General features: G+C 42.8%; 1 protein-coding gene across 2 annotated transcripts in view; it reads right to left on the bottom strand.

Annotated features, from left to right (window-relative positions):
* JAM3 (junctional adhesion molecule 3) overlaps window positions 1-7,028 on the bottom strand; it is a 65,174-nt gene extending 58,146 nt beyond the window's left edge. Inside the window, exon 1 of one of the 2 annotated variants that reach the window (XM_023645162.2) lies at window positions 6,858-7,028. In XM_023645162.2, coding sequence (XP_023500930.1) covers window positions 6,858-6,990 — 133 coding nt within the window. In that variant the 5' untranslated portion in view covers window positions 6,991-7,028. The remainder of the gene's footprint in view (window positions 1-6,857) is intronic. The other variant, XM_070273930.1, reaches the window with a different exon arrangement.
* Window positions 7,029-13,415: the final 6,387 nt, after the last annotated feature.

Genomic DNA, 13,415 nt, shown 5'->3' with positions numbered 1-13,415 from the left:
CTAGGATAATGCGTGTGTTTCCGTCTTAGTTTTTAACAAAAAAGTTTGAAAAGTGAAAAAAAAATTTAAACTTTAAAAAATAGGAAAAAGCTTATAGAATAAGGATATAAAAACAACATATTTTTGCTCAGTTGTACAATGTGTTTGTGTTTTAAACTGTTACTACAAAAGAGTCAAAAAAGTTAAAAAAAATTTAAGTTTATAAAGTAAAAATGTTACAGTAAGCTAAGGTTAATTTATTATTGAAGAAAAACATTATTTTTTATAAACTCAGTGTATCCCAAGTGTCCAGTGCTTACAAAGTCTGCAGCAGTGTCCAGTAAGGTCCTCGGCCTTCACATCCACTCACCACCCTCTCACGGGCTCACCCAGGCAGCTTCCAGTCCTGCAGGCTCCGTTCGTGTAAGTGCCCTGCACATGTGTAGCATTTTTTATCTTTTATACTGTATTTTCACTGTACCTTTTCTATGTTTAGATGTGTTTAGATACACAACTACTTACCATTGTGTTACAACTGCCTACATTATTCACACAGTAACATGCTGTACAGGTTTGTAGCCTAGAAGTAAAAGGCTATACAAAATAATCTAGGTATGTAGTAGGCTATACCATCTAGGTTTGTGTCAGTACACGCTGTGATGTTCACTGAATGATGAAATCGCCTAATGATGCCTGACTGTAAATATGAATTCAACATTAAGAGACTACCCTAAAAGAAGTGACTTTGAACTACTGTTGTAGCTTCCTAACTGACCTTCCCTCTCCAATATTCTTGAATATAACATCAGATTTATACTCCTAAAATATCACTTCCCTCCTTCAAATTGCCACATGAAGTTCTAGAACCTACATTATAAGGTCCAAATTTCTTAGTCTGGCATTGAAAGCACCACACAATCTAGTTAGTTTCCAATGTTCTCTTCGATGGACAATCTGCCTCCTCAATTTACTAGCTGTGATCTTGGGGTGGGTAATTAACCTGCCGGAGCCTCAATTCATCATCTGCAAAGTGCAGCCTATAAACCTGGCTGCTGAGATCAATTAAGATAGCCAGGTAAAGCTATCACACAATGCCTGGCACACAGTTCCTTTTCAATAAAAGGTAGCTGTTACTATTTATCACTATAACAACTCATTGGTCCCGAAATACAACACATGCATTCCCAACTCCACACCTTTGCTCATATTCTTTCCTCCACTTTCCTGGCCCTCAACACCTCTACTCCCCAAATCTGCACTATGTAAATCAAAATTCTCTCTAAAACTCCAGCTTCTTCTTGAAATTCTCCTCTACCAAGCCAACCCAGAGTAAACACATGAACATTTACCAAAATGCTACTCTGTTAGTGATCTAAACTGCACGTTCCTTCTGGTTTGGGGAGGCACGTACCTCAGATTTCCCTGGTCTACTCATGGAAAGCTTTCCTGCCATGAAAACGAAGACTGTCAAATAAACATGGATTGGCTGATTAAGTTCTAGCACCCTGACAGAGATACTTTAGAGGAAAAACACAGGGCAAAAAAAAAAAGGCGGCAGCTGTCTTAGGATGTGCTGCGCTCTTTGAATCCTCCAGACAGCTACACTTCACTTGGAAGACATGAAATGTTTTCCATAGAGAAAGACATCCAACAAGGAAGTCTGTGATGGGCGGGAAGAAGTGATAAGGGTACATGGGCTGACAGCTCGTTCAGGAAACATCTTTCAGAGTCTATTTTCCAAGGAAGTCACTTTGACCTGGTCTTCCTATCACCCAAGACAAAGAAAACAGGTCCTCCAGGAGCTGCTCGGCTCGCACATGCAGGTGTTCCATAAACACTGGCTGGCTCTGAGCAAGCAAACCAAAGCAACAACTCAGGTTACTCTGCTTGTTCAAAAAGGGGAGAAGCAGATACTCTCATCAGCTCTCTTTCAGTTCTCCACTGAACCACCTGCTGAGGATGCCACAGTTAGCTCCCCAACCCAAAAGCCAGAGACAGCGAGTCTCCCAAATGAGTCACAAGAATGCATGATCAAACAACTAAACTTCAAGCCAGCCCCTTTCATCCATTGTAACATTTCTTAAGGAGCTAGAAAAAGGCACAATGCACATTATATTAAAAAAAAATCCTCATTAAAGAAAACTTGGGAAAAAAGACAAAAGAACCAGCCAGGAAAACAGAAAACTAGAAAACAATCAGATATAAGACCCAGGACTCAAAAACTGCACCTATCAACAGTTTGGTTCATTACCTTTCAGAGGCTTTTTCCCCCTAAGCATAAGATGTTTTGCATAATTATAATCATACAGTATACACTAGTCACACTTGCAGCTTGTGTCACTTACATTATATCATAAGCATTTCCCCACATTTTTCTTCCTCTCAAACTCGTATAACTGCATAGAGTAGATGGCAGAAAGATTTTTAAGTTAAACCAAGTCAAGAAATACTTACCATTCTCTTTCTTCCACAGAAACTACTGTAGTAAAAACTGAGAATTTCCAAAAGATCCTGGAACTAAGATACATAAAAAATGTCTAGACACATAGGAAGTGTTTAAGAAATGTTAACTGACTTTCAAGTGACAAAGAAAACATTTACTATAGTCATCTCTGAAAAGATACAAAGGAAATTAAGTTCAGCCTCTGTTCCCACTAAATTTTTAATAACCTTGAGAAGATAACACGCATTATACCCAACAACTACAGCCCCTGAATTCAGCGGGCAGTCGGCCTAGCTGCACGGCTGTGCAGGCTTTCTTCACTGTGTGCCCCTAGCATGGAGAATGGTGCACGGCGCATTAGAGACACTCAGTCAGTGTCTGCTGTACTGAACTGAACCACAGACTAAGAGCTATGCTTATTTAGAGTCAGGAAGGATCACTGTGAGCTGAGGTTAAGTTAGGCAAAGCAGACAGCATGAATATGGCAGAATTTGATTTCGGCAATAATTTACAGAAAGGATGCTGAACCACAGAAAGAAGCCTTGGGATACTTTGAAAACGAAAAATGATGTAAGAAAAAATGTTTGAGGGGCCGGCCCCGTAGCCAAGTGGTTAAGTTCGCACGCACCGCTTCGATGGCCCAGGGTTTTGCTGTTTGGATCCTGAGGGCGGACATGGCATTGCTCGTCAGGCCATGCTGAGGCGGCGTCCCACACAGCACAACCAGAGGCACTCACAACCAGAATATATGACTATGTACTGGGGGGCTTTGGGGAGAAGGAGGGGAAAAAAAAGATTGGCAACAGTTGTTAGCTCAGGTGCCAATCTTTTAAAAAAAAAGTTTGTATAGCCCTAATTTATTAAAAAGTCTGGACATTTCTACACAACCAGCATTGAAACTCCTGCTGTACATATTAGCTACTCATGGGAAATATAATATATAACACATAACAGATACTACTTAAAAACAAAACACACCAACACAAAATACTACAGAATTCCTTGACATCAGAAACAGGGGCTCATGCTCAGGAAGCTGTGTGTGTCATGACAAGTGCAAAGAGGCAGCAAATCGAGGCTTTCCATTTCCATATAGAGTACCATAGTGGATACTGTCCTTGCTAAACTAAGTGTAAAAAAATGTGCTTACAAAACGTTTCTTTCAGGGGCTCTTTATACTCCACGGAAACTATTTGCATGTACTGTTAGCATTCAGAGGGTGGATACAGAAAACTGAAATCTGCATTCAGCCCTGAGAGCATCACATTCACACCGCCTGATCACAATCATACCTTAAAAAGAGAACCCAACTTCAGGACTAGGGTGCCATTCGCAGACTCCTACATCCTAATTTCATTCACACACACATTTTCCTTTCTTTTACCCCACTTGTGCTTTGAAAAAATTCAAAGAATTTATGGAGAAAGAATTTGGAAATATCACCTCTCTCACAGCTGCTGGTTGTATTAAATCCATAGCTGCTTCAGTTACATTATGTGCCATCTCAGAAAGTGTGCTTCCTACAAATCTAGTTTCTTTCAAAAGAATTGATTTAAGCCAACCCTATTGGGCTGCCTTAAGAGCAAGTGACACAGAGCTTAGAAGTCGGGGGTACGATTGTTTTGTCCGGATGTAACACTGCAATTACGTATGATTAAGTATCTCTAATGGCTATCCGCTCAGCCTTCCCAGCCCGAAACACTCAAGAACGAATGCCTACCAACAAGTCATCTGGGAATGAACAGCTGATTTGAAGCACTGCATGCTTCGGGGCAGGCATTCCTCGGTCTTCTGAACACACGCACTCTCACACACACATCTGATAATGATTTTATCTGTCAGATAATTAAAAGGAATTAAAACAACATAAAATAGGTCATTCTTAAAAATGTTACAAGAGTCCAAACAAACAAAAATGGAAAATTTAGAATGTTTTTTCAAAAACTTCCTGAAGGGGCTGGCCTGGTGGCGCAGCGGTTCAGTGCGCACGTTCCGCTTTGGCGGCCCAGGGTTTGCTGGTTCAGATCCCGGGTGCGGACATGGCACCGCTTGGCACGCCATGCTGTGGTAGGCGTTCCACATATAAAGTAGAGGAAGGTGGGCATGGATGTTAGCTGAGGGCCAGTCTTCCTCAGCAAAAAGAGGAGGATTGGCAGCAGTTAGCTCAGGGCTAATCTTCCTCCGAAAAAAAAAATTTCCTGGAAATTTTGATTTTCAGATTTTGCTAAGCTTCGGCACACAAACTGTCTTATCCCAAGAATACAAACTGCTCCTGTTTTAATTCTAAATGAAGCACTTCTCTCCAGGACATCGAAGGATTTGGAAACCCAACAGTAGTTACTGCCTAACCACTCAGAAGAGACTTGTGGCACAACTTTTGTAAAGTTCAACTGCACCTGCCACCAAAGGAGTATTTTATACACAAAGCACACAGATTGGAACATTTGATAATTTGGTGAAACTGAACCATAACAAGAGCTCACTGTCAAATGGAATAATACAAGTAACCAAAAATTGGACTAACACAAATGGTTGAAGATTTCCAAATTTAAGACACATGGGATATCATCCTAAGCAAGTTACTGAATCCTCCATACTTCTGTTTCTTCATCCATAAAATGGGCAGAGTAATAGTAACAACCTCTTAGAATTACCAATATTAAATGAATTATAATAAATTAAATTCTTATAATAAAGCCTGGCAAAGGGTAACTAATAAAGAACGTTTCTATCAGGGACCGAAATTTTTTAAACGAGAACACTGAAAAATAATAGCAATTGAAAAGAGTAATTATAAAATAAAGACACAGCTGTCATGACATGTTGAAGAATAAAATTTTCAAGGTATTATGGTATGTTTAGAGTATAACCACAATAATGGAAAAAGAGCTCCCTACTAAAAAAGATAGCTACCTCCCTTCAAAGTGGATTAACACATCCTACCACCTTGCTTCTTTGTCATTAGTTCTATTTTGTAAAGTTTGACTCTTCTTTCTATGCTCTGCAGGTAAATTCCAGCCCTTGATATGAAGAAAGCCACAAAACTAGCCCCTCTTGGGGAGCAAAGCCAGAAGGAAAGGGTCTGCGAAGTCCTCAGCATCTTCTAGTTTCATTAACAAACCACTGAGTTGAAACTCACTCCCGAACTAAATTGCCAAATGTTTCTGCAATAAAAACTGCAAACTTTCATGTGAAAAGAACTTTTCAACAATAGGGAGTTGTTCTAGTCTGTGAATAGGACAGTGTCAGTGTGACCAACAAAGCTGGGAGCTGGACATTCCTGACACCCTTGTCCTCTGGCTAGCCTTTGATCATTTCTATCTCCCAACCACATATGTTTTTGGAAATCACCTTCAGGCAAAGTATATAGACAACATCTAGACCCTGCAACTTATCCTTCATCATGGAGCCCTGTTTCCACAGCTTGTGTCTCAGACCCTCACTTTTTCCTACCACCATTATGAACATCCCAAAGGAAAAAGCATCAAACACAGGAGTGCTTTGTTTTCTGAGTGCCTCCACCCCCACTCCCACACAGTCACTTCGTGTTTGAATTTGTATATTCTGGAAAACATCATAAGATGACAATGGCAACTAAGCCAAACAACAAAAGGACCTAACAACTGAAAAAAGACCTGGTTTGGTTACCTGCGGATGGCCACCAGGGAAGACGTGTGGTGTAGTGCTTTAGGTAAAGTGGCTTTGCGTCTGTCTTCTTTACTCTTACTTGGAACGCAGTCTTGGAAAAGAGACTTGACTTAGGTCTTAGTTTTCTTATCTGAAAACGGCTTAACAAAACCCACCTCACAAAGTTGCTGTAAGGACTAAATGAGATAACGATTCCAAAGTGCCTAGTATATAACATATGCTCACTAAAGAAAAGCTATTTTTGTCCTTCTGTCCAACTCTCCTGAGACACAGGAATCTAATGAGAATTCTAGACCGTGGAAAACACAAAACAAAACTCTCCGGTTTATCAGCATGTCCTGATCAAAATGGCCCAGATGCTATTTCAGGGTAAGGGTCTGCGCGGTCTTCTAGGCGGGCTGGAGACAAAAAAGGCACTCGCTTTCATTGGGATCTGTGCCGTGTTATGTCCAGGAAAGGAAAGTTGGGTTTGCCCAATTCGGTTCCTTCGTGTACAGCAAGAGAAAAATGAGCGGCAGATGCGCAAAGGGCTGCGCCCACGAAGCCAGCCAGGCCCGGCGCTGCGCCCCCCGGCCCCGAGGGGCCCTCCCGCCGCCCCGTGCGGGCTCGGCGCCCGCTCCGCAGGGGCTCCCCGCGGCCCCGAGCGCAGGCCGAGGCGGCGCCCCCGCGCGCAGCGAGCCCCGGCCCCTCCGCCCAGCCAACCGCTATTCCCGCCCGGCCCGGGGCCGGCGCTGCGGCCCGCGCGCTCCCAGACCCTGCGCTCCCCAAGGCAGAAGCGCGCGCTCACCCCTGAGAAGCAGCAGCAGGCAGAGGTCGGGCAGCCGGCCGCGGAGCCCAAGCCCGGGCCGCCGCCTCAGCGCCATGTCGCGGGGAGCTGAGGGGCCGCCGCGCGCGGCGCCGCTGGACTTCCCGAAGCGCATGCGCCCAGCCTGCCGGGCCCCTGAAAACCGCCCCTGGTTACCATAGCGACCACCGGGCCCGCTGGGCCGTCACCATGGCGACAAAGGAAGCTGAAGTCTGGTTGCTATGGATGCAGGGATGCTCCGGACCGGGCCCATAGGATCTCTTTCAATGAATTTCGACGGGGGAAGTAAAGAAGCATGGTCAAGAGTGGGGCAGGGTAAATTTCCATAGCTATAAAATGAATCCACCACTACAGATCGGAGAAGGAACACTCAATTAAAATTTGAGATATGAAGTGTTTCTTATTTTACAAATGAGGATGCAGCCCAGTTATGTTGGAAGCATTATTGACTGCACCTCTTTTGAGACCCCGATTCCAAACGTGATGGAAGGAAAAAGCACTGTAATCTATTTAAAATATAAGCAAGACATATATTATACAGAACACAATAGTGATGACTTTCTAAAATAAACATAATCTATAGTTTCGGTGGTAGATCAAAAGCATGATGGTATACCCAATAGTTTATCCTGCAGAAAACAGGCTAATTCTTTGCTCTGCTTTCTGAATATTGGGAAATAGTAAGGCTAGGGAGGAAAAATGGAGCCGAATCTTATGAGGACAAGCAGACAAGATGAAGAGAAGGATGAAATGTACTAGAAATTGGGCCTAAGGATGCAGGACGTTTTGAGTGTCATTTAATACTGTGCAAAATTCTTGAAATAGCTTGTATTATATCTAACATAGAAAGTACCTCCCTCATGCTCCAGGAAACAACAGCTTAAAAGGAGAATTCTTAGTCATTAGTAAAATATGCCAGAGTTTCCAACAACTCCTATTTTTTAATGTTTAACCTAAACTTCATTTTTCATTGTCACCCTACTTTTTTAAGTATATTTAGTTTTTACAAAGTAGAACGGTATGTATAATTTACACGTATACTAAATTATGAATGCCAAAAAACATGAAATAGATTGAGCTTGTTGCCAAGGATATGCCTCAACTTCCATCACTATATGATCTTCTTTATAAGTCTTTATAACTGCTAAAACCTTTGCAAGTGTGAATTAATTACATTACCCCAAATCTCATAAAGCCAAAATAAAAATAATTCAATCACTTACTATGATGCTGTTTGGTTTTCCTTTCCTAAACCTTCTTTCTGTTCCAGTTCACCATGTTCCAAGTCACAAGTAAAAGCATGTGAAAATTATTTTATAGTGGTGGCCTCTCTCCCTTCATCAAACACAAAATAGAGAAATTAAAAAGAGAAAAATTCTTCTTAGACTCACGGACTTTTTTCCTTCTGTCTTCTCTTTTGTCTATGATTAGAGACATAATCCTTTAACTCCTGGCTATATGGCCAGGCATATTTGCCCAACTGAAGGAACCATTTTGGTTACCTGGGAAACATGAGATAATGTCTGACCATGGACAGAGTACAGTTTTCAGAAACCGGTGCCTCTTTTCTTCTGCTGGATTGCTTGTGTTTGCATTGTGAAATGGTTTGGTCTTTTAAATGGTCGTCTCTGCTAGGAAATCTTTTGAAACTCAGAACAAGATCACAGAGAAAGGCTCCATCAATATTCTATACGGAGCAGAGGTTCCTATGAGAGTGGATGCAGGTGCATTATTGTAAAACATTGATTTTCCTCCACAGATGGAGTCTGCATGTCATGACTGGTGGCAGAGACACCATCCTGGGATGGAGCCTAACCAGTGATGCAACAGGACAGGATAGGAGGCATTTGGCTGTCAAGTGATCTCCTCATCCTTATGCTTGTGTTGTTCTGTGAGAGCTCTGGCCCTGTTCATATGGGAATCAGAGTTTTAGAAGCACTCAGTGATTCAGGGCCTGTGGAGTCTATGCTTCTGTTACCACATTATCCTTCTGAATATGCTTATTTCTAGTGTGTAGGTTGCTAAAGGAGAGATTTATTTCTTAAAAGAGCTCAGGGAACTAAACATGCTTGTGCTAAACTTGAACAAAAGTATCTGCAATACTTTTCAATACCAACACAAAATGCAAAGCAAGTAGCAAACAAGCAGTGGGGTTTTCCCATGAGACTCCCCCGAACAGACTGGATAGGTCCTGGAAGCAGCAGCGACAGGAGAGCAAACATGGGCGCTGGGGTCTGATGAGCAATGATTCAAATTCTGGGTCTTTGAAAGTTGCTTAACTTCTCTAAGCCTTGGATCCCTTGCCTGTAAAGAGGGAGAACAATGCCAGCTCAGATAGTCACTGTCAAGAGCATGTGAGGTAAGATTTCGGAACATGCTAGGTGCTCAGTGAATGATTGTTGCCTGTGCCCCTTCCCTTTTCTACTATTTTGATTCAGGTGGGGCAAAATGCTTACAATATTCCTGAAGAGTCTTGATAAAGAAAAGGACGTTTAGCCTGCATATAGTCAGAGAGAATGAGAAGCGGGGGAGTTTTACATCAATGTGTGTGTATTCTCTTGGCAGGACTATATCCTCAACAGCAACACGACTGTGGCTTATGTTCCTTCACTGTGCTGTTATATACCTGAGCAATCACCTGAAGTCAGCCCTCAGCACGAGAGAAGCAAGACCCATTGCCTGCGAAAAGTCTCTGGCCCCAGAGTCATTCCATTAAAGCGTTCCACTCCAGAACTTGTCAAAGATTCTGTCACCCCATTTTCCCTCCCTTCAAGTCCCACTTTCTTTGCAATATTTCCAACTCCATTTTCTCACATTTTATCCCAACTATCATCCTCTGCTCTTTCTCTTCAAAGTATTTCTTTAATTTTATTTAAATAGGAGGACACCTCCTATGTCAATCTAAGGAAAAGCAGCAGACAAAACCTCCCTCCCTCTAAGAAGACATGCTGCTTATGCTATAGAAGGAAGGACAGTTCTGCAGTTCCATTTATGTGTATGTTCCTCTCCTTTGTAGTGGTTCAGTTTAAAAAGGTCACATTAATGCCAAAGTTTTAGCTGAAAGTGGCTTCCTAGAGAGAGATCTTTATAAGAAGCATTTAGCAGGCTTTCATATTTCACCAAAAGGAGGCTGGGTGTTCATGTACTAGAAAGTGTGTGTGTGTGTGTGTGTGTGTGTAAGTAAATATGTCATCCATGCCATGGGTGAAAGAATCATTCCTCTGCCAGGGAAGGAGTGAAGGGGTCCCAGCTGCATCGCTATCAGCCAAGGTTTCTTCAGTCACCAGTGCACATGGAAACACAACACCACAACGACAGTGATCGGACAATGACGTAACCACTATACGGGCCTGACTCAGGAGTTGCTTCTCCAAGTCAAAAGGACACCTGTGGGGAGATAAAAACAGATCGCCCTTTTTTCTTCTCCACTTGAGCTGATGCATATTTCCACTGGCCTGGGGAGGAGGTGAGAAACTTTTCCCAATCTGCGCTTCAGGGCTGGGGACATGGATAAGCATGAGCATTAAGGACACGCATGCTAATCTGAATTGTTTTAGAGCCAATCAGAGGAGCACTTGCTGCTCCGTGAGGCTGTGGGTGAGAAGATTCAGGGACAGGAGTAGGGCGGCTCCTAACTGCCAGCAGACGTTGTCGTGCCTGCAGCCAGTGATGCTCAAGTTGTGTGCCTCCAGGAAGCTCCAACTACTTTGTTTACAGACTGGAGATATTTTTATCCCAAGCTTCCAATTAGAGGAAATTTTCTCTTCACACGAATTGCAAGATGAAGTGTTAACTTCCTGGCGACACCAGAGAGAGACAAGGGCCTCCACTGTGCTCCCTCCTCTGCTGCAGGGAGACCTACCTGCACCTCCCTCAGAGTCCTTTCCAGGGCCAGCCCCTACTTCAGGATTTGGAAAAGAAGAAAGTTCTTCCTGAGGGCTACGGGCCCGGGAGTTTGGTGGCCTGGTAACTTGTACTACTCAGTCTTTTCCGGGAATCTAAGGATATTTTTTGTGGCGGCCATTGCAGAGATTCTGGACCTATTCCAGCACTGGAGATCGTGGGGATTTGATCCATTTCTCAGATCTTTAACATGGTGAGGATGATGCCTCAAGAAGTCTTTTTTCCCCCCAGAGATTATTCAATATCATACCAGTGAAGCAAGCAGATAAGGGCCCTGGGTAAGTTTCTCTTTAATACCATGGAATTGTATTCCTACAAAACTTAGGGCTGGGAGGAGTGGATGAGCTTAGTCCTCCAGGCTGTCAGATCCTCAAAGCACTCAAGAGGACAGCAGAGACTTACCCCAGTTGGGATGGCCACTCAGCCCTACAAAGGACAGAGACCTTGAATCACCCATCCTCTCAGAACACCTACGCTTCTGCGTCCTTTATACTCTGATGTCTCACCTTATTCCATTCTTCGTTTCCAGGCAGTATTTTGTTTTCTGGCCGGGCAATGTTCCCTAGAATTGCACTCTCCCGTGTACCCCAGGCCTTGCACTATCCCCTGCCCAGGACAGACCACGGCAGGGATGAGGAGCTCTGCTAAGCATTAAGATAGTCCTTGTGCACCTGCCAGGATGGCCACCTCACTGCCACCAGCCTAGTGTAAGCTTCATCTTTTTTTTCATTTGGATTGTTAAAATGGTTTCTAGCATGTGCATATAGCTTCTGTCTCTAGATCTTTCTTTTCAAAATTGTGAGTAGTCCAGGGCCCACAACAATAGTAGGTTCTCAGTAAATATCTAGGGAATGAACGAATCTAAGAAGGTAAGGTGTCCTGCAGAATCAACATCAGCTCTTGTTGTTCTGTTTAAAAGTCTTAAGTGGCTCCTTCTTACCTTCAGAATCTAGTAAAAGTCCCTTAGGTAACTGAAAAAGTCATGGATGAAAAAAATAAGTCCTTTGGTTGTGAGCATCACAACTTAACATCTTACATTCTATCCTAATCTGTACCCTTGAATCTAGTTGCAGTGACTTATTTGAACTTCTTAAAACTTGTCAAGCTGTCTCAAGCCACTAAAGTTACCCATGTGGTCACTTTTGCCTGTATTGCCCTCCTCTTCAGCTTAGCCAGTTTTCTAACTCCAGTGTTTCCTCTGGGAACCACTTCAAGCATCGTGTCCTCATGGAAGAATTTCCTGATCCCACTGTTCCCTCCAAGATGCTTTAGGTGGCCCTGCTCTGTGCATGCATGTATTTTACACTTTATCACGTCGCATTGCAATGCCATATTTTCTCTGTAGTTCTTTCCAGACTTCTGGAGTTTAGTACTGTTTTCAACCTTCTTTTCTAATATATGCCTTTAAGACTATAATTCCTTTCTAAGTACTGCATTAGCTGCATCCCACAAGTTGTAATACACGTTGTCTTTATTGTCACTCAGTTCCAGGTATTTTTGAATTTCCTGTATGATTATCTATTTGACCATCGTTTGGAAGCCTGCTTTATTAATTTCCCAACATATGGGGCCTGGAGGCTGTTGCCATTGTTGACTCCTAGTTTTATTGCATTGTGGTCAAAGAACAAGGTCTGTATGAAACCAATGCTTCAGATTTGTTGAGACTGATTTCCAGCTTAGTCAGAGTTAATTACTTTAAATGCTGTAGCATGCATAACAAAATAACGTTTATTCTCTAATGGTTGGGTATAGGATTCTTTGTTTTTTCTTTATTTTTTTTGAGGAAGATCAGCCCTGAGCTAACCACCGCCAATCCTCCTCTTTTTGCTGAGGAAGACCGTCCCTGAGCTAACATCCATGCCCATCTTCCTCTACTTTATACGTGGGATGCCTACCACAGCATGGCTTTTTGCCAAGCTGTGCCATGCCCACACCCGGGATCCGAACCAACGAACCCCAGGCCGCCGAGAAGCAGAACATGTGCATTTAACCTCTGCTCCACTGGGCTGGTCCCTAGGATTTTAAATTTATATCCATTCAGTTAAATTTATTTATGTGCGTCTCAAAACTTCAATATCTTTTTTTCTTAACTTTATCAATTTCTGGAAAAGTTTTGTTAAATATCATACTATGATTATGGATTTCTCATCATTTCATTATAATTTTGTCAAAATGCTTTTTATTTTCAAATAAATGGCATACAGGTGCAGGGGTGTTGTACCATTCTAGCAACATTGTGAAGCACACACGTGGCTTTTACCCTCTTGTTGCCTCCACTTCTCTTCCTCTGTCCCTCTCCCTCTGGATCAACCAGAAAAATGCTACCCTTGCCTGTCTCAGAGCAGCTTCTCCCATTCTCAAATTCCCTGGAGCCATAGCTGTTCTCCCAAATAGGCCTATCAAAAATTTTCTTCCAAACAAACACAGTCCTCTCCACAAATGAAACCATGGCAAACACACTGTTCTCTGTTGCATTGTGTGATAGTTATGCTTTCCACATCACACCCTCCAACTGGAGGGCCATGAGCCCAGGGCCAGCCTGTGTCACACATCTACATATCTCTACATTTGTTCTCCTAAGGGCCTACTACATTGTGGTTGCTCAGGAAACATGTTAGAATATTAGGAAAACACACT

This window comes from Equus caballus, chromosome 7, assembly GCF_041296265.1.
Source record: "Equus caballus isolate H_3958 breed thoroughbred chromosome 7, TB-T2T, whole genome shotgun sequence".
NCBI classification, from domain to species: domain Eukaryota; kingdom Metazoa; phylum Chordata; class Mammalia; order Perissodactyla; family Equidae; genus Equus; species Equus caballus.
Note: the sequence above shows the minus strand (reverse complement) of the source record. Positions and strands in the feature narration are given on the sequence as shown.